At 59.5% G+C, this 20,778-nt stretch overlaps 1 protein-coding gene across 1 annotated transcript; it reads left to right on the top strand.

Annotated features, from left to right (window-relative positions):
- Positions 1 to 1,089: 1,089 nt before the first annotated feature.
- On the top strand, positions 1,090 to 19,100 carry ANPEP (alanyl aminopeptidase, membrane). Its single transcript, XM_081124627.1, has 21 exons — positions 1,090 to 1,160; positions 6,564 to 7,394; positions 8,113 to 8,255; positions 8,364 to 8,500; positions 8,930 to 9,056; positions 9,148 to 9,302; positions 9,613 to 9,726; positions 9,818 to 9,961; positions 10,106 to 10,171; positions 10,324 to 10,389; positions 12,258 to 12,433; positions 12,637 to 12,716; positions 13,243 to 13,373; positions 13,463 to 13,518; positions 14,190 to 14,337; positions 15,490 to 15,581; positions 15,894 to 16,004; positions 16,116 to 16,283; positions 17,206 to 17,346; positions 17,600 to 17,681; positions 18,519 to 19,100. Exons 2-21 carry the CDS (start codon positions 6,772 to 6,774, stop codon positions 18,666 to 18,668), a joined length of 2,910 nt encoding a protein of 969 aa, XP_080980753.1. The 5' UTR covers positions 1,090 to 1,160; positions 6,564 to 6,771; the 3' UTR covers positions 18,669 to 19,100.
- The last annotated feature ends 1,678 nt before the right edge of the window (positions 19,101 to 20,778 follow it).

Here is a 20,778-nt window from a genome sequence, read left to right as displayed (position 1 = left end):
GCGGGGGCCGCAGGCCAAGGAATGCGGGGGGCAGCCTCCAGGAGCTGGAAAAGGGCAAGAAAAGAGAAACCCAGGTGCTCCGCGGGTGGCGGAAAGAAAGCCCTACGGACGCCCTTGAGTGTAGCCCCTGAGACCCACTTTGGGCTGGACTTACAGAACCGTCAGCTAAGAAATGCGGGTTTTTTTGTTTCTTTTTGAATATATGTCTTTATTGATTTGAGAGAGAGGAAGGGAGAGAGAGAGAGAGAGAAACATCAATGATGAGGGTCATTGATAGGCCACCTCCTGAGCGCCCCCTGCTGGGGGTCAAGGAGCCTGCACCCCGGGCCTGTGCCCTGACCGGGAATCGAACCTCGACCTCCTGGATCCTAGGTTGACACTCAACCGCTGAGCCACACCAGCCGGCCAGATGTGTTTTGAGTTTGGGTTAATTTGTTACAGCAACCGCAGGAAGCAAATACGGATACGATCGGGTAGTGCCCAGTTAAAAGATGCTCAGAGAAGAAGAGGCCCCTGCCCCTGGCCTGCCCGCACCCCGTCTGCAAGCAGAATCTGGGGTGAGAAGCACGTCCCCCGGCTCCAGCCACTTTATTTGCTCAGTCCAGCTTCCGCTCTCCCTGCCTTCTTTCTGATGACCGCTCCCCGCCACCCCCCTTTCCCCTGGGAGTCATGAAAGTCAGTTTAACATCCTGGCAAGACTCAGTTGTCTGGAACACCCATCTTCGGGGCGGGTGGGATGCTCGGGTTCTTTTGCTGGATGCCTGGGGCTCCCCCCACCCCAGCTGGAAAGGCTGGGCTCTGTGCCCCTCCCCCAGTGTCAGATGCTGTCCAGATGTAGAGGGGCCGGGCCCTGGGCTGCGGCCACAGGGGGACTCAGTATTGGGGTGGGGGGGGGAGCAGGAGACCAGGAACCCAAGAGCCAGGAGCCATTCGGGGCCCCATGGGAGGCAGTCAGGGAGCCGCAGGCGGGCAGGCGGGTCCGGACAGGCAAATCCGGGCGCCATCTGTGGGCAGGGGGCCTGAAAGGGTTAACCTGGGAGGAGTAGTGGTCGGGTCAGGTTACTTCCCTTTAAAAAGCCTAAGACAGGAGGAGTCAGGCCCTCGTGGGGCGAGCGGGTCGCTGGTCGCACATCCTCAGAGAGGAGGCTCCGGGGACCTAGGCAAGTGGGGCGCCGTGGAGCGGGCACGGGGTGCTGGGGAGCCACAGCGGGCGTGAGTGGGGCCCAGGCGCGCGCGCGCGTGTGCAGGGAGCCCCGCGTCTGCTGCCCACGCCCCCTTCTCGGGCGGGCACACTGAGGCCTGGGGAGAGCCCAAAATTCCTTTGCCCAAGATTCTGCTGCCAGTTGGGGCAGGCGACCTGCCCCTGGAGAGGTGGCCCAGGGTGGGGGCTGCTGGAGCCTCTGGGGGAGCGAAGGTGGGGAGCCCGGGCTGGCAGGGGGGACTGCGCCCTGCTGGGGTCTGCGGCTGGGACGAGAGGGGACCGGCACTGAGGCTGGGCTCTCTGTCCCCAGGGAGCAGGAGCGGGAGCGGGAGAGGGAAGAGTCCCTGGGGACCTGGACAGCCGCCAGAGGAGATGGCCCCGGGGGCCTCTTCAAGAATCTTTGAAATCCTGTCTCCGTCCAAAGCCCTTCCCTGGCCCCGGGCGAGGAGAGACACTCACTCCCGTTGTTAAGCACCCGTTTCACAGCCCTGGTCTCCCTCCACCCTTCCGAGCACCCCACGGGGGGGGGTTCCCCCCGAGCAGACGGAGGCTCCGGGATTGCGGGGCACTCGCTGGGGAGACAGATCAAAGCCCCCGCGGTGCCCGCCGTTGTCCTGGGAAGGGGTCCTCCCAATGGGGCCCGTGGGGTCCTGACCCTGCACCTCCAGACCCCCAGCCGCGCAGCGGGCAGGGGGCCCAGGTGAGCCAGCCCTTCCTTGGGTTCTGTGACTTGGGCCCTCTCCTCCCGCCACCCCGGCCCCAGGGCCACCACGCCCGCCAGGCACCATCCCCGGGTGGGCAGAGCTCTAGTCCCAGTCGGTCCTGAGATCTGACCGAGGCTTAGTGTCTAATGGCCTGGGCCCCCCTGGGCCTCAGTCTATTCACCTGTGAAAGGGGAGTCGGACTGGATGGGCCCTGAGGTCATCTGTTGTTTTTTGAGGTGGGGCAGTGGACACGTGGGGCTCCGGTGGGAAGATAGGAGGGCGTGGCCAAGAGGAAGCGGGGACGGGTCTCCAGTGTTGTGACACTGAAAGGCCTGTGACCGCCTCCTGTGGTCTCTAGACCTCAAGGGCTCTGCACAGTAGAAACGGGAGGGGGGGCGGGATAGGAAGATGCTCTGGGGAGCGTGTGTAGTTAAGCCTACAGAACCCGCCACTAACTAGCTGTGCACCTTGGACAAACCACTTAACCTCTCTGTGCCTGGCTTTCTTCCGCTGCCAACTGGTGGTGGTTGTTCCTGGTAGGGCACATAGTAGGTGCTCAGTGAAACAGATGGGAGCGGCCAGGCAGGATTGACAGCCCAGAATGGCTCCTCCATGGCTGGCGCACCCCCCCACCCCCATTCCACGAGGCTCCCTCTGCTCCTTCCCTCCTGAGCACCCCGCATTGGGCCTCCGAGGCTGAGACAGGAGCTGGCTTCCCGTCAGGGGCCCTCCGAGGTTCTCACGGGGTGGACAGTGTCCAGGCTCCCAGAGGAAGCACCCTGGGGACTGGCCCAGGCCCAGCCTCCTACAGCTGTGGGTGGAGGCCTCAGAAGCCTGGAGAAGGTCAGAGGCCAGAGGAGCCAGTGTGTACCCTGTGCTGGGGCCCCAGGCTCGTCCTTTTGATTTTTTTATATGTTTTTATTGATTTCAGGGCGACAAAGGGAGAGGGAGAGAGAGAGAAAGATCAATGATGAGAGTCATTGATCGGCTGCCTCCTGCTCGCCCCCTGCTGGGGGTCAAGGAGCCTGCAACCCAGGCCTGTGCCCTGACCGGGAATCGAACCGATGACCTCCTGGTTCCTAGGTCGATGCTCAACCCCTGAGCCACGCCAGCCAGGCCCAGTCTAGTCTTTGCCTCCCCAACTCGCTGCTCCTTCAGAGCAGACAGATGGGCCTCAAGTTGTCCCCGTGCTCCCAGCTCACCTAACCCTGCAGCTGAGAGGCTGGGAGGCCGGGCGGGGGCTGAGTGAGCGTGATTAGCTCACCCAGGGCCGCAGTAGGTCCGTGAGAGAGCCTGTGTCTCACCGTCATTTGCCTGATTGCTGGGCCTCCCCCGTCGCCCCTTCCAGGCTCCTGGCATTTTTCGGAAGGCAACCTGCCCCCCTACCTGAGATGAAGCTGCCTTTTCCCTTCCCTTGATGTCTTCTGCAGGTGTGGCTCTGCCTTAAACACTCTCTCACATGACCATTGTTGACCTTAATATATATATATATATTTTAATTTAGAGGAACTTTTGTCTCCAAAGACAGATGCTTCCCCCCCCCCCAGCATCATGCGGGATGGAGCAGTGATTCCCAGAGTGCGTGTAGCCAGGCAGGACTATTTTAGGGGCTACTCAGTTGAATGTTTTTAAAGTCAGGGGTCTTGAACTGAAATGTGTATCGGAAAGAAATGCAATTTAACACACACAGCCATCAATTCATGGTCAGTACTGCTCAGGAGGAGAGTGAGTCCTGAGTTGATTTAAAGAAAACTATTAGATCATGTACAGGAGACTCACAGATAAGGCAAAACTCAGAAAGGTAGTTTGTGTGCACAGTCTGGGACCCCAAGGAGAGTGGGAGATGGAAGGGAAACCTGCCGCTGGGACCAAGGGGTTGAATTACCCTGAATCCCATCCATCTTTAACCACTGTCTCTTATTGTCTGCTTGAAGCATCGGTTCCATAAGCACAAGTTACCCACCGTTTGGGTGCTAGGCGCTTGCCTGGGGTGGAAGATACTATCCTCCTTGCGCTCAGAGTCTCGGGGGCCCTCGGGGGTGCCTCACTGAAGTGAGCCTCCCAGACGAGAGGGTGGCAGTGACGTCTGAGCTGGGTTTTGAAGGATGAGTAGGAGTTTGACAGGAGAGAGAGAAAAGACATCCCTGGCAGTGGAGACAGGATGAGCAAAGGCGCAAGGATGTGAAAACTCCCAGAGGGTTCGGCAGCTGGGGCCACAGCGGGCATTGGAAATAGAGGCCAGGGGGTCAAGTTCACAGAAGGGCTTAAGGCTCAAGCCAGAGTGGAGGTTTCATTCTGCAGGCAGTGAGGAGCCGGAGACCGGGCTCGAGCAGGAGAGGAAGATTTCTGTGCCAAGGTTTGTCTTGTGGGGTGTGGAGATGGCCAGGCCTGGCCACAGCAGGGACTGAAGGAGGGGGGGGTCCCTTTTCAGTATTACAGAAGAGGGGCTGTGGAACTTGCCCCTCTCTGCGCCCCCCCAGCTGGGCTGGCCTGGTGCCCAGATCAGGGGCCTCTCATTGCAGGTCAGCGGGCTGCCTGCTGGGCCACCTTTGAAGACCAGACACTCTTTCCCAGAGACGAGAGATCCGGCCAGCTGGGCCCATGATCCGCTTCCAAAGCAAACAGGAAAACCTATGGTGGGCCAGGCTGTGCCTCTTTCTTTGTTTGGAGAACGGGTTAGGACAACTGGATCTGTGACTTTTTCTGCCACAGAGGTGGGAGGGGGCTGCAGGCCCCGTCGGGGCCGTGGTGAGATGCAGTTCCCGGGGCTGCACGGGTCCCGGGTGCCAGCCCTTAGGGGCACCATACAGATGGCCTTCCTTGGCCAATTCTAGCCCTGATGGAGGGGACTGGGAGCACGTGCTACGTCACCCTTGGGCGTCACCATGCCCAAGTTGCGGCCCTGCCCTGGACACTTGGCTTCCCACTAGTGTCCCTTGGCCATCGGCCCAGGCCTGATGGGGGTGGCTGCCCGTCGCTGCAGTGGGAAGCCCACGCCGCCCGGACCAGCCAGGGTCCTGGGGCCAGGTCTCTAGAGAAAAAGAGGGAAATGTTGAGGGCTTGGAGCACCTTCCCTCTGACAAATGGGCACCCAGGATTGCCCTGAAGATCCAGCACTCAGACCCTGGCCTCCTCTGGCCGGGTGACGGGTGGCAGCTGCTCACTCTGGCAGTTGGGCCTGGATGAATTCATGTCCGCGTCGGTGACTACACTGACCGAGCCCTCGCACGGGCTCAGGGAGTGGCAGATGAATGGAGTCCTCGAGGAGCTGACAGATGTGAGTCCTGAGGCCCGTTTGGCCCCTGCAGGAGTCCTGCCTGACAGCCAGGAGCGGAGGTGGGCTCACAGAAGGGCAGGCAGTTCTCCCAGGGAAAGAGTAGGGGCAGAGCCCGGCTGGTGTGGCTCAGCGGTTGAGCATCGACCTAGGATCCAGGAGATCAAGGTTCGAATCCCTGCTAGGGCACATGCCCGGGCTGTGGGCTCCATCCCCATCGGGGGGCATGCAGGAGGCCCCCCATCAATGATTCTTTCATCATCATTGATGTTTCTATCTCTCTCTCCCTCTCCCTTCCTCTCTCTCTGTAAAGATATATTTAAAAAAAAAAAAAGAATAGGGGCAGAGACACCAGTGGAGATGGGCCAGAAAGACTTCGATAAGGCGACTCCCGAATTGACCCGTTCATTTGTTCATTCGCCCGTGTGTGCATTCACTGAACAAGTCCGTGCTGAGCACCTACTATGGGCCAGGCATGCGCCAAGTGCTGGTCGGCAGAAGCAGCCCAACGGGCCCTGCTCTCGCGGGGCCTCCAGCCTGGGGGGGAAATCATAGGCAGGGCCCAAATCATCAACCACAGGGATCAGGTGGAAAACTCACTGAGTTACAGGGCTTTGAGGAGGAGGTTTGTGGTGCTGACGGAGCTGATAGGGGCTTGACCGGGTCAGGGCACAGGCCCGGGGTGCGGGCTCCTCGATCCCCAGCAGGGGGCGCGCAGGAGGCGGCCCATCAATGACTCTCCCCATCGATGTTTCTCTCTCTCTCCCTCTCCCTTCCTCTCTCTGAAATAAAAATAAAAGAAAGGAGGGGATGACTTTCAGCTTCTGCTGCCTGGCGTTTCCTATCTTTCCTCCTTAAATCTGTCCAGCGAATGAGAGCGGTGAACGCCATCGTGATGAGGACAGAGGTCTCAGGAAGCTAAAGCTACCTACCCAAGGTCACGGCCGCTCGAGAGGTTAAGCCTCCCCCAGCTTCCTCTCTTAAAAAGGCAAAAACGACTTATTGTTTCATTCTACTCAGCGAGCTGAGAATTGAGGAAAACGGACAGAGAGGAGGGGCCTCTGCCTGCCCCAGAGGAATGCGGGGAGGCTGGGAGCAAGGCACCGAGGAGCCGGGCATCCCTCCAGCTCCCGGCCATAGGGCAGACCCAGTGTGTCCCAGGCCCTGAAAGGGCCTCTCCCACCTCCCGCTCCTGGGAAGTCCTTCCCGCACTCTAACCTCCGCCCCGCTTCTGTCCCCATCACTCAGCTGGCACCTAGATAGCGCTGCTCCCCTGCCCGCTGGCCTAAGGCCTGCCGGCTACCCTTCACCAGCGGTCAGGCGGGCCAGACGGCCGGGCTCTGGGGTGGCCAGCAGCCTGTAACCGGATACTCTTTGCCTCCAGCAGGTGCACAGTTCCTGGATCTCCTCTCCAGAGCCTGGGCAGAGCACCCCCCTGCCCAGCCTAGTGACCTTCGGCAGCCTGAGCCCTGGTTAATTTTTGCCCAGTCTGCAGGCTGCGGGGCTCCTCCCCTCTGGGATATAAGCCTTGCCCCAGGCTGCCCTGTTCTCTGCCTACCCTGAGCCTCCCGAGCTCCCTCCCCACCCTCACCATGGCCAAGGGCTTCTACATTTCCAAGGGCCTAGGCATCCTGGGCATCGTCCTGGGAGTGGCGGCCGTGTGCACCATCGTCGCCCTGTCCGTGGTGTATGCCCAAGAGAAAAACAAGAATGCCGAGGTCTCCGCCGGGAGCCCCACCACCGCTGCCCCCTCTGGCACCACCACGGCCACCACCACAGCCACCACCACCTTGGACCAGAGCAAGCCGTGGAACCGATACCGTCTCCCCAAGTCCCTGGTGCCCGACTCCTACCAGGTGAAGCTGAGGCCCCACCTCACCCCCAATGGGCAAGGCCTGTACATCTTCGAGGGCTGGAGCACTGTCCACTTCATGTGCGAGGAGCCCACCAGCACGATCATCATCCACAGCAAGAAGCTCAACTACACCAACACCCCCCAGGGGCACAAGGTGACCCTGAAAGCCTTGGGGGGCACCACAGCCCCTGAAATCGAAAAGACTGAGTTGGTGGAGGTCACCGAGTACCTGGTGGTGCACCTGAAGGGCCCGCTGCAGAAAGGCACCATGTACGAGATGAACAGCACGTTCCAGGGAGAGCTGGCCGATGACCTGGCCGGTTTCTACCGCAGCGAGTACATGGACGGAAACATCAAAAAGTAAGTTGGGCCCGGCCGGTGCGGCTCAGCGGTGGAGCCTCGACCTATGATGGGAGGGGGGGCTCAATCCCCGTCAGGGGGTGTGCAGGATCCATGACTCTCTCATCATGGGTGTTTCTCTCTCTCTCTTCCTCTCTCTGAAATCAATAATGACATATTTAAAATTTTTTTTTTTTAATATATTTTTATTGACTTCAGAGAGAGAACAGGAGAGGGCGGGAAGAGAGACAGAAACATCAATGATGAGAGAGTCATTGATCGAGCCCACAACCCGGGCATGTGCCCTGACCGGGAATCGAACCCTGATCGCCTGGATCCTAGGTCGATGCTCAACCGCTGAGCCACGCCCGGCCGGGCCATATTTTAAATTTTAAAAAGTAACCGGGAGCTGCGTCTGCCGAGAGAGCGAACCCTTTCCGGGTGGCCTCCCTACCCCACTTCAGGGAGTCAGGGGTGACTGATGAAAGTGCCCCTTGTGTAGACAGGAAAACTGAGACTCAGAGGAGAGAAATCTGGTCTCCCAGCTAATAGAGGGATGGAGCCTGCTAGGACTTTGACCCTGAGTCCAGGGGGAGCTCTGATCTCCCACTCAGCCCACCTATCGGGGCCCGGAGGCTGCCTGGATGAGGCCCGACCAGCCTTCCGTGCACCCTTTCTGCCCCCCCCCACGGGGACAGGCGTGCCACCGGCAAGCCCTCTCACGCCTTGTTTTGGGCAGGGTGCTGGCCACGACACAGATGCAGTCTGCAGATGCCCGGAAATCATTCCCCTGTTTTGACGAGCCAGCTATGAAAGCCAGGTTCAACATCACCCTCATTCACCCCAATAACCTCACGGCCCTGTCCAACATGCTGCCCAAAGGTGAGCAGGCCCGTCCTGGGATCACAGAGCCTTGGGGAGCCCCCGGCTGGGGTGCGGGGCGGGAGAGAGGGGGCGCATGGCCCATACACCTGAATGCTCCACGCCCAGGCGAGAGTGTCCCATTTAACGAAGACCCTACCTGGAATGTCACCGAGTTCCAAACCACACCTGTGATGTCCACCTACCTGCTGGCCTACATCGTGAGCGAATTCACCTACGTGCAGACGAACGAGAAGGATGTTTTGGTAAGCAGCTGGGCCCCCCTGTCCTTACCGGGGTGGGCCCCCCTGAGGGACAGCCCTGTGTGTGTCCATCCGTGTCCCAGCCCCTGAGTTGTCCGAGCAGCGTTTGAATCCCAGCTCCGAATCATCTTCGGGGACTTCCCTAACCCTCAGTCTCTGCATCTGAAAAATGGGTCCCTCCTGGTGAAGGGAGTTCCCAACCCACGGGTGCCAGACAGACAGACAGACAGGCAGACCGTGGCTGTGACTATTGCCACCCTCCCCCTAAGGCTCCTCCTTAGGACTCAAAGCCCCTCAGAGACACTCTGCCCCTCCGGCCTTCTCTTCTGCTGACCAGGCTCCTAGTTTAACCAGGTCCAAACCCTGGGACTCGGCCTTCACCTACACCAGGACCCAAGAGGGGCCCCTGACCTACCTCCATCTTCTTTGCAGATCCGGATCTGGGCTCGGCCGAGTGCAACTGAGGCGGGTCATGGCCAGTATGCCCTGAACGTGACAGGCCTCATCCTAAGCTTCTTTGCCGAACATTACAACACACCCTACCCACTCAAAAAATCTGGTGAGTGAGGGGCCTCTCGGTGGGGGGGGATGGGGCAACGGAGGGGGCTCAGCATCCAGAGGCCATCCTGCCAACCTCCTGGCCTCCCCAGACCAGATCGGCTTGCCTGACTTCAACGCTGGCGCCATGGAGAACTGGGGGCTGGTGACCTACCGGGAGAACTCCCTGCTGTTCGACCCGAAGTCTTCCTCCAGCAGCAACAAGGAGAGGGTGGTCACCGTGATCGCGCATGAGCTCGCCCACCAGGTAGCCCGCCCAGCATGGGGAGTGCAGAGAAAGAAAGGGGGGCTCTGGGAGGCAACCGACAGCACAGGTCCTGGGAGGAGGGTAGCTGAGGGGGGTCATCATAATGTCAGAAGAGTCGTCAGCACCCGGTGGGCGTGGCTCAGCGGTCGAGCATCGACCTAAGATCCAAGAGATCTGGGTTCGATTCCTGGTCAGGGCACAGGCCCCAGTTGTGGGCTCGATCCCTTCGATCCCCAGCAGGGGGCGAGCAGGAGGCAGCCGATCAACGACTCATCATTGATGTTTCTCTCTCTCTCTCTCTCTCCCTCAGTGGTTCGGGAACCTGGTCACTGTGGCCTGGTGGAACGACCTGTGGCTGAACGAGGGTTTCGCCTCCTACGTGGAATACCTGGGTGCCGACCGCGCCGAGCCCAGCTGGAACCTGGTGAGGCCCTGGGGCCTGGGGGTGGGGCTGGGGGAGGCCCTGGGCCACCCCTCCCAGGGCAGTGTAACTGATGGCCGTCGGGGATTTGCAGAAAGACATCATAGTGCAGAACGAGGTTTACCGCGTGATGGCCGTGGACGCCCTGGCCTCCTCCCACCCGCTGTCCACCCCCGCTGAGGAGGTCAACACACCCGCCCAGATCAGCGAGATGTTCGACGCCATCTCCTACAGCAAGGTGCTGCCCCAGCCTCCCTGCTAGGCCCCAGGCAGGGCCCCCACGGCAGCCGGGGCCCTGGGAGCACTTGTCCCAGCCCTAAGGGGTCACAGGGTCCCCCTGCTGGCTCAGCACAGCTCTCTGAGCCCCCATTCTCTCCCCCAGGGAGCCTCTGTCCTCAGGATGCTGTCCAGCTTCCTGTCCGAGGACGTGTTCAAGAAGGGCCTGGCGGTGAGTGGGCCTGGCCAGCCTTTGGGGGTGCGGGTGGGGAGGTTTCCCTCCAGCCCCTGCCCCTTGTCTCCAAGCCCAGCCAACCACGGAGCTGGAGTGGCAGAGCCTGGGGGACACCAGCTCTGCCCTCACTGTGGCCTGTCTTTCCACAGTCCTATCTCAAAACCTTTGCCTACAACAGCACCACCTACAAGGACCTGTGGGAGCACCTACAGAAGGTGGGTAACAGCCCCCCCGCCCCCGAGCCATCTTGTTGGGGGTCCTGAGATGCTGGACGTCCCTGGGGGTAGTGCCTGCCTAAGGGAATGTATCCGGCCCCATTGCTCACCAGCCCAGCCAGGACATTTGGAGCCTGGGCTGGTCATCGGTAAAATGGGCCCTGTGATGGTCCCTTGAAGGAGGTGGTGTGAGGAACCATGAGTCAGGCCCAAGGCAGTGTGGCTCAGTGGTCAGAGCGCCGGCCTGCGGGCTGAAGGGTCCCGGGTTTGAATCCGGCCCCGGCCACGGGCACGTACCTCGGTTGCCCTGTAGTGAGCTCTACGGTGGGAGCCCAAGAAGCCGCTCATCTTAGTGTTGAGGAAACGGGCCCCTTCCGGTTCCCACACCCAAGCCCCCCCTCTGCCGGGAACTTTGGAGCCAGTCGTTCAACCTACTCAGCAGTCTTGGCTGCCCTGTGCCCTCCCGGCCCCTCCCCGGCACGACTTTGCACCCCAGCACCCTCAGCAGGAACCGGGGACCCTCCCACCTGGCCCCACCTTGCATTCCTGTCTGCTCAGGCCCGGAGCGGCCCCTGTGTGTAGGGCAAACCCTCTGAGAGCCCCCAACCCTCCCGCCTCCCCTCCCTGCCTCTCCTGGCCTGGAGTCTGCCCACTTTCCTTCCTTCCCCATCTCTTCCTGCCCCTCCCAGCTGCCCCAGCCCTTCCCTGAGGCCCTCCTCAACCCCAAGGGCCCCTCCAGAACCCCGCGCCCCAGGCTTCCCGGCCAGCTGCTCCCCACTGTCATCCCTCCAGCCCCCCAGCCCCCAGGTGCCCAAGGCTGGTCTGGTCTGAGGGCTTGAGGGGGGGACCCAGGGCTTTATCACAGAGTTCACAGCTGGGCTCCAGTGTCCCCTTGGCCAACCTCCAGCCCACGTTCCACCTGCCATGAGCCTGGTGCGCCTCCCCCTCCACCCTCCCTGGCTCAGTCCCTCCCCTCCACTTCCACTCTCTTCCTTGCCCTGCCTCAGTTTCCCACTCCTGCGGCCCTGCAAAGGTGAGCCCTCCTCCATGACGGCTGCCCCGCCAACTCCCTCTTTCTCTGAGCCCCTTCTTTCTCAGCCCCACCCTCTCACATGCTCTTCTGGCTGCTTTCTTGTGCAGGTTTTTTTTTTTTTTAATATTTTTATTGATTTCAGAGAGAGGAAGGGAGGGGGGGAGAGAGAAAAAAAAATCAATGATGAGTCATGGATCGGCTGCCTCCCGCGCGCCCCCTGCTGGGGATCGAGGAGCCTGCACCCCGGGCCTGTGCCCTGACCGGGAATCGAACCGCGACCTCCTGGATCCTAGGTCGATGCTCAACCCCTGAGCCACGCCGGCCGGGCTCTTGCCCTGTTCTTGTTTCTATTTTCTCAGTCATTAACGGATGTCGTCGGAGTTTTGTTGTTATTACAAAAAGCAATGCATTTGGCTCTGGCCAGTTTGGCTCAGTGGTTAGAGTGTCGGCCTCCGGACTGAAGGGTCCCGGGTTCGATTCCAGCCAAGGGCATGTACCTCGGTTGCAGGCTCCATCCCGGGCCCCTCTCAGGGCGCGTGTGGGAGGCAACCAATCCATGTGTCTCTCTCACATCGAAGTTTCTCCCTCTCTGTCTCTCTCTCCCTCTCTCTCCCTTCCACTCTCTCTGAAAAGCAATGGAAAAAATATCCCGGGGGGAAGATTAAAAGAAAAAAAAAAAAAAAGTAATGTATTTGCATGGAAAAAGATAAAAAAGACCTAGGAGTATAGTGACGACCACCTTAAGCCTGTCCCCAGGCCCCCTGTGCGTGTCCCCGGCTCTCGCCCGGCTCTGACTGTGACACTGGTTTTCCCTGGCCTCTGTGTCCTGGTGCAGGCCGTGGACAGTGAGACACAGGTCCAGCTGCCTCAGCCTGTGAGTGCCATCATGGACCGCTGGATCCTGCAGATGGGCTTCCCCGTCGTCACCGTGGACACCAAGACGGGCAACATCTCTCAGAAACACTTCCTCCTGGACCCCGAGTCCAACGTCACCCGCCCCTCAGCCTTCCAGTGAGCAGACGGTGGGGTCCCAGGGCAGGTGTCCCAGCGAGGGCTCCCAGGGGCCTGGCCTGCTGTGGTCCCAGCCCCAGTGGCTGTCGACAGGCTCCCCTTCGTGGGCCAGGAGGATGGGCCACTTGGTGCCAGGGGCAGGCAGAAGGGGGGAGCCTCGACCTGCCGCCTCTCACCCCCCGACCTCGGGTCTCTCGTGGCAGGTACCTGTGGATCGTTCCCGTCTCATCTCTGAAAAACGGCGCTAGCCAGAATCACATGTGGCTGGAGAATGCCACCAAAAGTAATTCAGCCCCGTCCTTGTGGACAGCAGGCCCTCCCCTCGACCGCCCCCCCAGCTCCCGGCCCATGTCCTGGGGGTTGTGGCAACCTCGGCAGGGGCTCCCTTCATCATTTCACTCCCCAAATGGAGCTGGCTTCTTGGGCCCTAACCTCTCCTCTGCTGCGGCTGCCCAGCTGTGTGACCCTGGGCAAGTTACCATCCCTCTCTGGTCTCCATTTCCTCGCCTCTAAAATGGGGCTGAGTGCAATATCTCCCCCATTTGAATTGTGTGAGCATTAAAGGGGACCGTGCACTTGAAATGTTTGAAACAGTGCCAGGCACTGAGGTCCCCAGGCAGCCAGAGGCAGAGATCGGCTGGGCAGCCTTCTGGAAGCCCCTTCTCCTCGGCATCTCCCCAGAGGCTCCCGGGCCAGCTGTTGCCAGGCTGCAGGAGGCTGCTCTTGCCGAGGCCTGGAGACAGGAGGGCCAAGGGTCTCCCCTAGGCTCTCCCGGGCAACCCCACCCCAGCTCTGGTCTCTCCCCACAGTCGAGCCTATGTTCAAAACCTCCCCCAACGAGTGGGTCCTACTGAACGTCAATGTGACCGGCTATTACCAGGTCAACTATGATGAGGAAAACTGGAAGAAGATTCAGAATCAGCTGCAGACAGACCTGTCGGTGGGTGCCTGCCACCCCCACCCTGTCCCCTGCCCCAGCCCTAGCCTAAGGCCGCACCCTGAGGTCACACCCTCTGTTGCCCCTTGTAGGTCATCCCGGTCCTTAATCGGGCCCAGGTTATCCACGACGCCTTTGACCTGGCCAGGTGAGTGTCCCCTTACATCCTCGGGCCCAGACTGGCTCTGCCGGGGAGGCCTCGTGACTTGAGCAAGTGGGTTTCCATAGTGAGAACCAGCTGTCCTCACGGTGAGCCAGGCACACAGCGCAAGGGAGGTGGGCTCCGTGCACCCCTCCCGTGGTCCCCACCCTTCTGGAGACCGCGCTTTTCCTGGTCTCCACAGAGCCGGGCTGCTGTGCTAGGTGCTAGAACAATCTGGGAAGGACAGGACAGGTGACAAACAGCATGGGTAAACAAACAGGGACCGCCTACGGCGCTAAGCTCTTTGACAGACATGGACATTTATGAACCGGATGTGCTCACGCAACCTGAGGAGGAGGTGGGAGGGAGAAAGGCCCAGGTGGCCAAGACAATCAGACAAGAGGTCGGCCAAGGAAAGAACTGTGTGGCCTTGGGCAAGTCCCTTCACCTCTCTGGGCCTCCGTTTCCGCATCTTTAAAATGGTGGTAATAAGCAAAGGATTGTGACTGGCAATGGGTGAGGGCAAGGCCTGGGCCGGCCTTGTTTGTGGAAGCACCCAGCACCCACATTCGCCACCCTGGTGAATGCTGGAGCTGGCTCAGCTGGGGCTCCGGGACCTTAGGCTCCGGGGAGGACTGGCTGGGGCTGCTAACTTGAGCCCCTCTGTTTGTCCCCAGTGCCCGCATGGTTCCTGTCACCCTGGCGCTGAACAACACCCTCTTCCTGAGCAAAGAGACAGAATACCTGCCCTGGCAGGCGGCCCTGAGCAGCCTGAACTACTTCAAGCTCATGTTCGACAGCTCCGAGGTCTACAGCCCCATGCAGGTACCGAGGGGCCGGGCCGACTGCAGGGCTCATGTGCTCGGCCACCCGGCCACCCGGCCCTGCTGCCAGCTGGCGATGGCCCCTGGGAGACGGAGCTCTGTGGGCTCTCTGTTCTTTTTTGAAATGTAAATATATCTTTATTGATCTCAGAGAGAGGAAGGGAGAGGGAGAGAGAGAGAAACATCCATGATGAGAGAGTCATTGATCAGCTGCCTCCTGCGCGCCCCCTGCTGGGCATCGAGGGGATTGTGCCCTGACCTGGAACCAAATGGTGACGTCCTCGGTCTGGACGCCTCTCCCACTGTCCTTTCCTCTCCTGTCCTCTTTGTTCTTCGGGATTTATTCCTTTACGTTTGGCTGTGGGTTCTGGTTGACACGCCTGACAGACAATAGACCATGTGAAACCAGAGTCTGCAAAGGACTTTAATACCATGGGGCGGGGCTCACATGACAATGCCACGTAGAAGGTGTGGCCTGCAGAGGTGTAGACCTGCTAGGTAGGAGGGGAAAAAGGGAGGCGCCAATTCGGAAATTGTAGTTTTGGTGAGCTCCTGGGTGGCTTGTGTTTCCTGCATGTTTTTCTGTTTTTTAAATGCCCCACAATAAACACAGGACATTTCTAATCAGGCGGCAGGGTGTGGGGGTGGGGGTGGGACCCAACCTTATATTAAAAAAATGGTGACGCCAGGCCGGTGTGGCTCAGCGGTTGGTTGAGCATCCACCTAGGATCCAGGAGATCTCGGTTCCATTCCCAGTCAGGGCACATACCCGGGGTTGCGGGCTCTTCGATCCCCAGCAGGGGGCGAGCAGGAGGCAGCCGATCAATGACTCTCATCATGGATATTTCTCTCTCTCTCCCTCTTCCTGAAATCAATAAATATTTTTTAAAAATAAAAAATGATGATACTTAGAGTGTTAGAACTTCTGAGGCTTTCAGGAGGAGGAACCTCAGATCAGTCATCTGAAACGGGTTAGCGTGGGCCCCTTTGGGCGCCGCCTGGCATTGGGGGAGGCCCTGAGCCTTTGGTTGTTTTGTCTCCGAGGTCATTAGCCTTCGTGACACCTGCCCACCCACATCACGGGCTCCTTGGGGCTCTAGGCAGGCAGGTTGGAGTCTACCCTTTGAAGTTATTCATGTTTTCTTTCCCTCAGAAATACCTGAGGAAACAGGTCACGCCCCTCTTTCTTCACTTTCAAAGGATCACCGAGAACTGGACTAAGCGCCCAGAAAAACTGATGGACCAGTGAGTGTAACCTCTTCTGGGTTTGGAGGTTGTGGGGGACACAGGGACCCTGACCTGGGGAGTCCAGAGCAACACCCAGGCTGTGTTCCCCCCTGGACCTCTCGACTCTTGGCCCGAGTAGGACCACCAGGCAGGGAGTGACCCCCTCCTAGGAGCAGGAGGCACTGCCAGAGTCTCTGCGGCCTGTGGGCCCATCTGGCCTTTGTACAAAAATGAAACTCAGAAGTCCCCTCGCCAACATGGTCATTGAGATTCTTAGATGTGGAAACTGGGGCTGGATCCTGTGCTGACCAAGTGTTACCCTGGCCGCAGGTACAACGAGGTTAACGCCATCAGCACCGCCTGCTCCAGTGGGCTCCCTGAGTGCAAGACTCTGGTGTCCAACCTTTTCTCAGAGTGGATGCGTAACCCCAGTGATAATAAGTGAGTGTCCCCTGCTCTTCTCCAGTCCCCATAGCCCTGTCTTTATCAGACCCTTGTCCCACCCTCCCTGCGGCTGCTCCCCCGCTGACTCCCCCCCCCACCCCGCACCAGGATCGACCCCAACCTGCGGTCCACTGTCTACTGCAACGCCATCGCCCAGGGTGGCGAGGAGGAGTGGGATTTCGCCTGGAGCCAGTTCCAAAAAGCCACGCTGGTAAATGAAGCTGACAAGCTCCGAGCGGCCCTGGCCTGCAGCAAGGAGGTCTGGATCCTGCAGAGGTGAGGACCCGTGGGTGGGGCTGGAGGAGTTCCCCTCCCTCCCGGGATCCCCGGCCCACGGGGGAGAGGAAGGGCCAGCCTCAGGGGGGCCTCCGCACTCTCGCTCCTGGGGCAGGATGTTCCCATTTTACAGATGAAGACGTTGAGGCTCGGAGAAGCAAGGCAGCTTGCCCAAGGTCCGGGAACCTGAATGAGCGATAGAGCCAAGATTCAAACCCGGGTCTGGGCTCATGTCCTGTGCTTTTGACTTGTGCGGCCTCTCAGTCTCTTTTTTTTTTTTTTTTGAGGATATTTTTTCCATTGCTTTTCAGAGAGAGTGAAAGGGAGAGAGAGAGAGAGAGAGAGAGAGAGAGAGAGAGAGATCGCTGTGAGACACATCAGTTGGTTGCTTCCTGCCCTTGAGCTGGGAATGGAGCCTGCAATGAGGTACAGAGCTACTGCTCTTGGCCAGAACCGAACCTGGGACCCTTCAGTCTGTGGGCCAGCGCTCTAACCACTGAGCCAAACCAGCTAGGACACCCCCCAAGCCTTTGATGAGGGCTCCTGGCTCCCACTGTGTGCCTCAGATGCCAGCTCCTGTACTCCAGTAAAGAAGGGCCACCCTTAGTGTCAAAGGCAGGAGTGGCCCCTCCCTGGCCCAGGCCTCGCATCTCTAGACCCCCCCCCCCCTTCCTTCATCCACTCTCACATACTTGTCAGGTACCAGGTCCACGTCAGGCATGACACCCGGACTAGCCAATGACCCTGTGTAGGGACCTCAGTGTCCCATCCACAAGAGGGAGGCAGGACCCAGGGGCCTCCAGCCCTTGGCGAGCCGAGGGGATGGCCACGGATGCAGGAGACGTGTGGGGGAGGTTCTCTGTGGAATCATCTGGAAGCAGCCCTGGGAAGGGGTCGCTCACCCAGCTCCCTGCCCTCACAGGTACCTGAGCTACACCCTAAACCCTGACCTCATCCGGAAGCAGGACGCCACCTCCACCATCAGCAGCATCGCCAGCAACGTCATCGGGCAACCCCTGGCCTGGGAGTTTGTCCAGAGCAACTGGAAGAAACTCTTCAACGAGTAAGTCGGGCAGGGGAGCCCTGAGGGGGGGGCTCTGTGCCGGGAGCACAGCCGGGTTGGGAGAGGGGGGCACTGCCTAGAAGCGGGGGCACCGTAGGGACCCTGTGTTCAAGTCTCCTTGGGCGAGTCATTTCATCTCATCTGCAAAACGGGCCCATCACAGGGCAGCTGTGAGAGTACAGAGGCGCCTGTCTGTCCCCCGGGGTTAACTCCCGCCCTCCTCACGGTCCATTCCCCCCCCCCCAACCTGCAGCTACGGTGGCGGCTCCTTCTCCTTCTCCAACCTCATCCAGGCAGTGACTCGACGATTCTCCACCGAGCTCCAGCTGCAGCAGGTAAGAGGCCCTGGACCCTGGGGCCCATCCCAGTCCGGGGGGGGGGGGGGAAGCGGCCACCATTCAGCTCCCAGGGGAAGCTGGGCGTCCAGGCTATGCAAAGGGTGACAATTCCATCAAAGAAGCGCACTTGGAATTCTTGTGCAGGCAAAAGGGAGAGAGTAAGACCGTGAACCTCCATGTACCCATTACCCAGATTGGACACTTACCAACCTTTTCCCAACACTTTTTTGGGGGTGGGCGGTTTTCAAGCAGATCACTGATATTATATAATTTTGCCACTAAATACTTTAGTCCCATCGGAAACAAAGGGATTTTTAAAACACAATCTCACTGTTATTAGCAAACCCAAGAAAATTAATAATCATCTTATACCCGGGCTGTTTTCAAATTTTTAAAAAATTATTTTTGCCCTTGGTATGTTTGAATTAGAAGCCAAACAAAGTTAAGTCACTGCATTAGGTCAATTTGTCTTTTTTTTTTTTTAAATATGTTTTTATTGATTTCAGAGAGAGGAAGAGAGAGAGAGAGAGAGAAACATCAATGATGAGTCATTGATCGGCTGCCTCCTGCTCGCCCCCTGCTGGGGATCGAGGAGCCTGCACCCCGGGCCTGTGCCCTGACTGGGAATCGAACCACAATCTTCTGGATCCTAGGTCGATGCTCAACCGCTGAGCCACACTGGCTGGGGGGGGCTGTCATTTTTTTAGCTCTGCCCTAGATAAGGACTTGGCCCCAGGGGAGGGGACCCAGGGGCCCTTCCTGTCCCGGAGAACAGGAGTGGGAAGACCCTGCTAGAGACCCAGCCTGGGCTGAGACCCTCCCTTTTCCTGGCAGCTGGAGCAGTTTAAGAGAAACAATATGGACACGGGCTTCGGCTCCGCCACCCGGGCCCTGGAGCAAGCCCTGGAGAAGACCAAAGCCAACATCAAGTGGGTGAAAGAAAACAAAGAGTTGGTGCACAAGTGGTTCATCCAAAACAGCTAGTAGTCCGTGCAGTCACCTGGCCCCCGCGTGAGGTGCCCACCGTGGCCCACGCAGGGCCCCCATTCCTGGAGCCTGAGGCACCAGCGTCCTTCCCTCAGGGACCGAGTCCTACCCCACGTCCCCGTGGGGCCAAGCCAGCTCCTGGCGGCCGGACTGACCAAGCACATCCCAACCCCCGCCCCTCGTGCCAATCGCACCCCAGGCCTGGCGTGGCTCCTGTCGCCCAGGGCCCTGGGGCTGATCTCAGGGAAGCCCAGCTCTAGGGGCCAGTGGAGCGAAGCCCTGGGTGGCCCGTGGACGGCCCTGGGGAGCTGCCTTGCGCCCTCTCTCACCTTCCTATGAAGACCCTGAACCCGGAGACTCAACAGGACACCAGATCTGTATATTTGTTTTTTTTGCTAAGGGAAAATATAGATAAAAGATTTCTAGGTGAGCTTCCAGACTCGTGACTAAACTGGGACGGGAGTGGGCCTGCACACAGCTGGGAGACCGGCTGGAAGGAAGCTGGGTGGATGGGGGACACTGGGGGGCCTGGGACCCGCGGGGAGCATGGGAGGGGGGTGCCTGGCTGCCAGTCCTTCCTGCGGACGCCGGCCTGCGTGCTCCTTTCAGCCGTGTTCCCGTGGCAGGCCTGAGACACGGGGTGCTCGGGAAACACGGGGGGCGAGGGCAGGCCTGGGGTGCAGTGTTCCCATGGCAAGTGGGGAAAGGGGGGCTGGTGCTCGGCCAGAGGGGGTCCTGACAGTGCCCTCAGCCAGCACGCCTGGGACAGTAAGGGAACGGGGCTTGCACCGAGGGCGGCGAACCCTGGGTCCAGGCCAGGTGGGACCACTTGCTGCCACCTCTCCTGGATCCATGGTGGGTGGGTGCGATGTCAATTTGTAACCTGGTTGTTTTCAAGAGTAGGGTGCTAAAAGAAGGCAGGTGCCCGCCTGAGGAGAAGGCCTGGGACCCATGGGCTCCACAGCCCACCGTGGACTTACTGGGGACTTCTTGGCAAACAGAGCTAAGGGGTAGGATGCTCCCCGTGGCCTCAGCCCGACAAGGTCCTGCTGAGCATCGGTGGCTGGTAGGAGGGAGACAGGGAGGCCACACGCTGAAGGCCTGCAGGGCTCCCACTGGGGCCTTGGAGTCCAGAGGCCCGGTTTCAGATGCATGAGCCGCTGTTTCTTGGACAAGTGACTGAAACCTGGGCTTTGGTTTCCTCATCTGCTCGATAAAGATTGATCCCAGGGTCCGTGTGTGGATGGAAGGAATCGGTGTACTCACCGCTGGGCCTGGCGGGTAAGAGGAGCCAGCTATTATCATGGTCCTCAGCTCTGTCTCTGGGGTCAAGGCCCTCTCCCCTCACAGGCTCACCCCTCCCCCTGCTCCACTGGTGTCTGCACATCAAAGGGTAGGGCCGGGCCAGCCAGGGTTGGGTGGGTCTGTCCAGCAACCGGGTCCCCTCTGGGCCAGCCTTTCCTGTCGCCAGCGCCCAGCAGCAGCGGCTAGCACTTGACCTTCTGGGAACCAGAGCGCTGGGCCCCACTGGGGGAGGGGTCAGCCCCACCATCTAGTGTCCCTGGGGGAGAGCTGGCCTCCAGGGGGAAGAGTCAGCAAGGATCCTAGTCCCTGTGCGTGGCGCTGAGCTGAGCTCAGTGTTTACATGTATCATCTCATTTGGTTCTTAACAGTCCCTAGAGGTAAGGACAGTCTTTATCTAGGTTTTGCTGATAAGGAAACAGGCTCTGGGAGGTTAAGTCAAAACTCAGTAGAGCTGGAAGGTGATCTGCATCGGGCCACCTGACAGCTCACAGGGCTGGCATTCACAGGGCCCTGTGTGGCTGGAGGAAACCAGCTCCCAAGCTGTAGCAAGGACAAGCAGAGCGAAACCTGCTTCCAGAAACTTACTCAAGGTCACACACAGAGCCGGAGCCCACTGGAACCCAAGCTGCTCACTCCCTGTCTAGCACTCAAGGCCTTTGGGAAAGGCAAGATCTGGGGATCAGCAAGCAGCAGCCTGGGTACAGTGCCCTCTCCCACCTCCCCAGAGGCCACAAAAACCTAAGTTGATAGAAGAAAAACAGACCGAAGCAAATTTGTGTTGTGTTTTTTTTTTTTGTTTTTT

This window comes from Miniopterus schreibersii, assembly GCF_964146895.1.
Source record: "Miniopterus schreibersii genome assembly, chromosome: 22".
NCBI lineage: Eukaryota > Metazoa > Chordata > Mammalia > Chiroptera > Miniopteridae > Miniopterus > Miniopterus schreibersii.
This window is presented reverse-complemented; position numbering and strand designations above follow the sequence as displayed.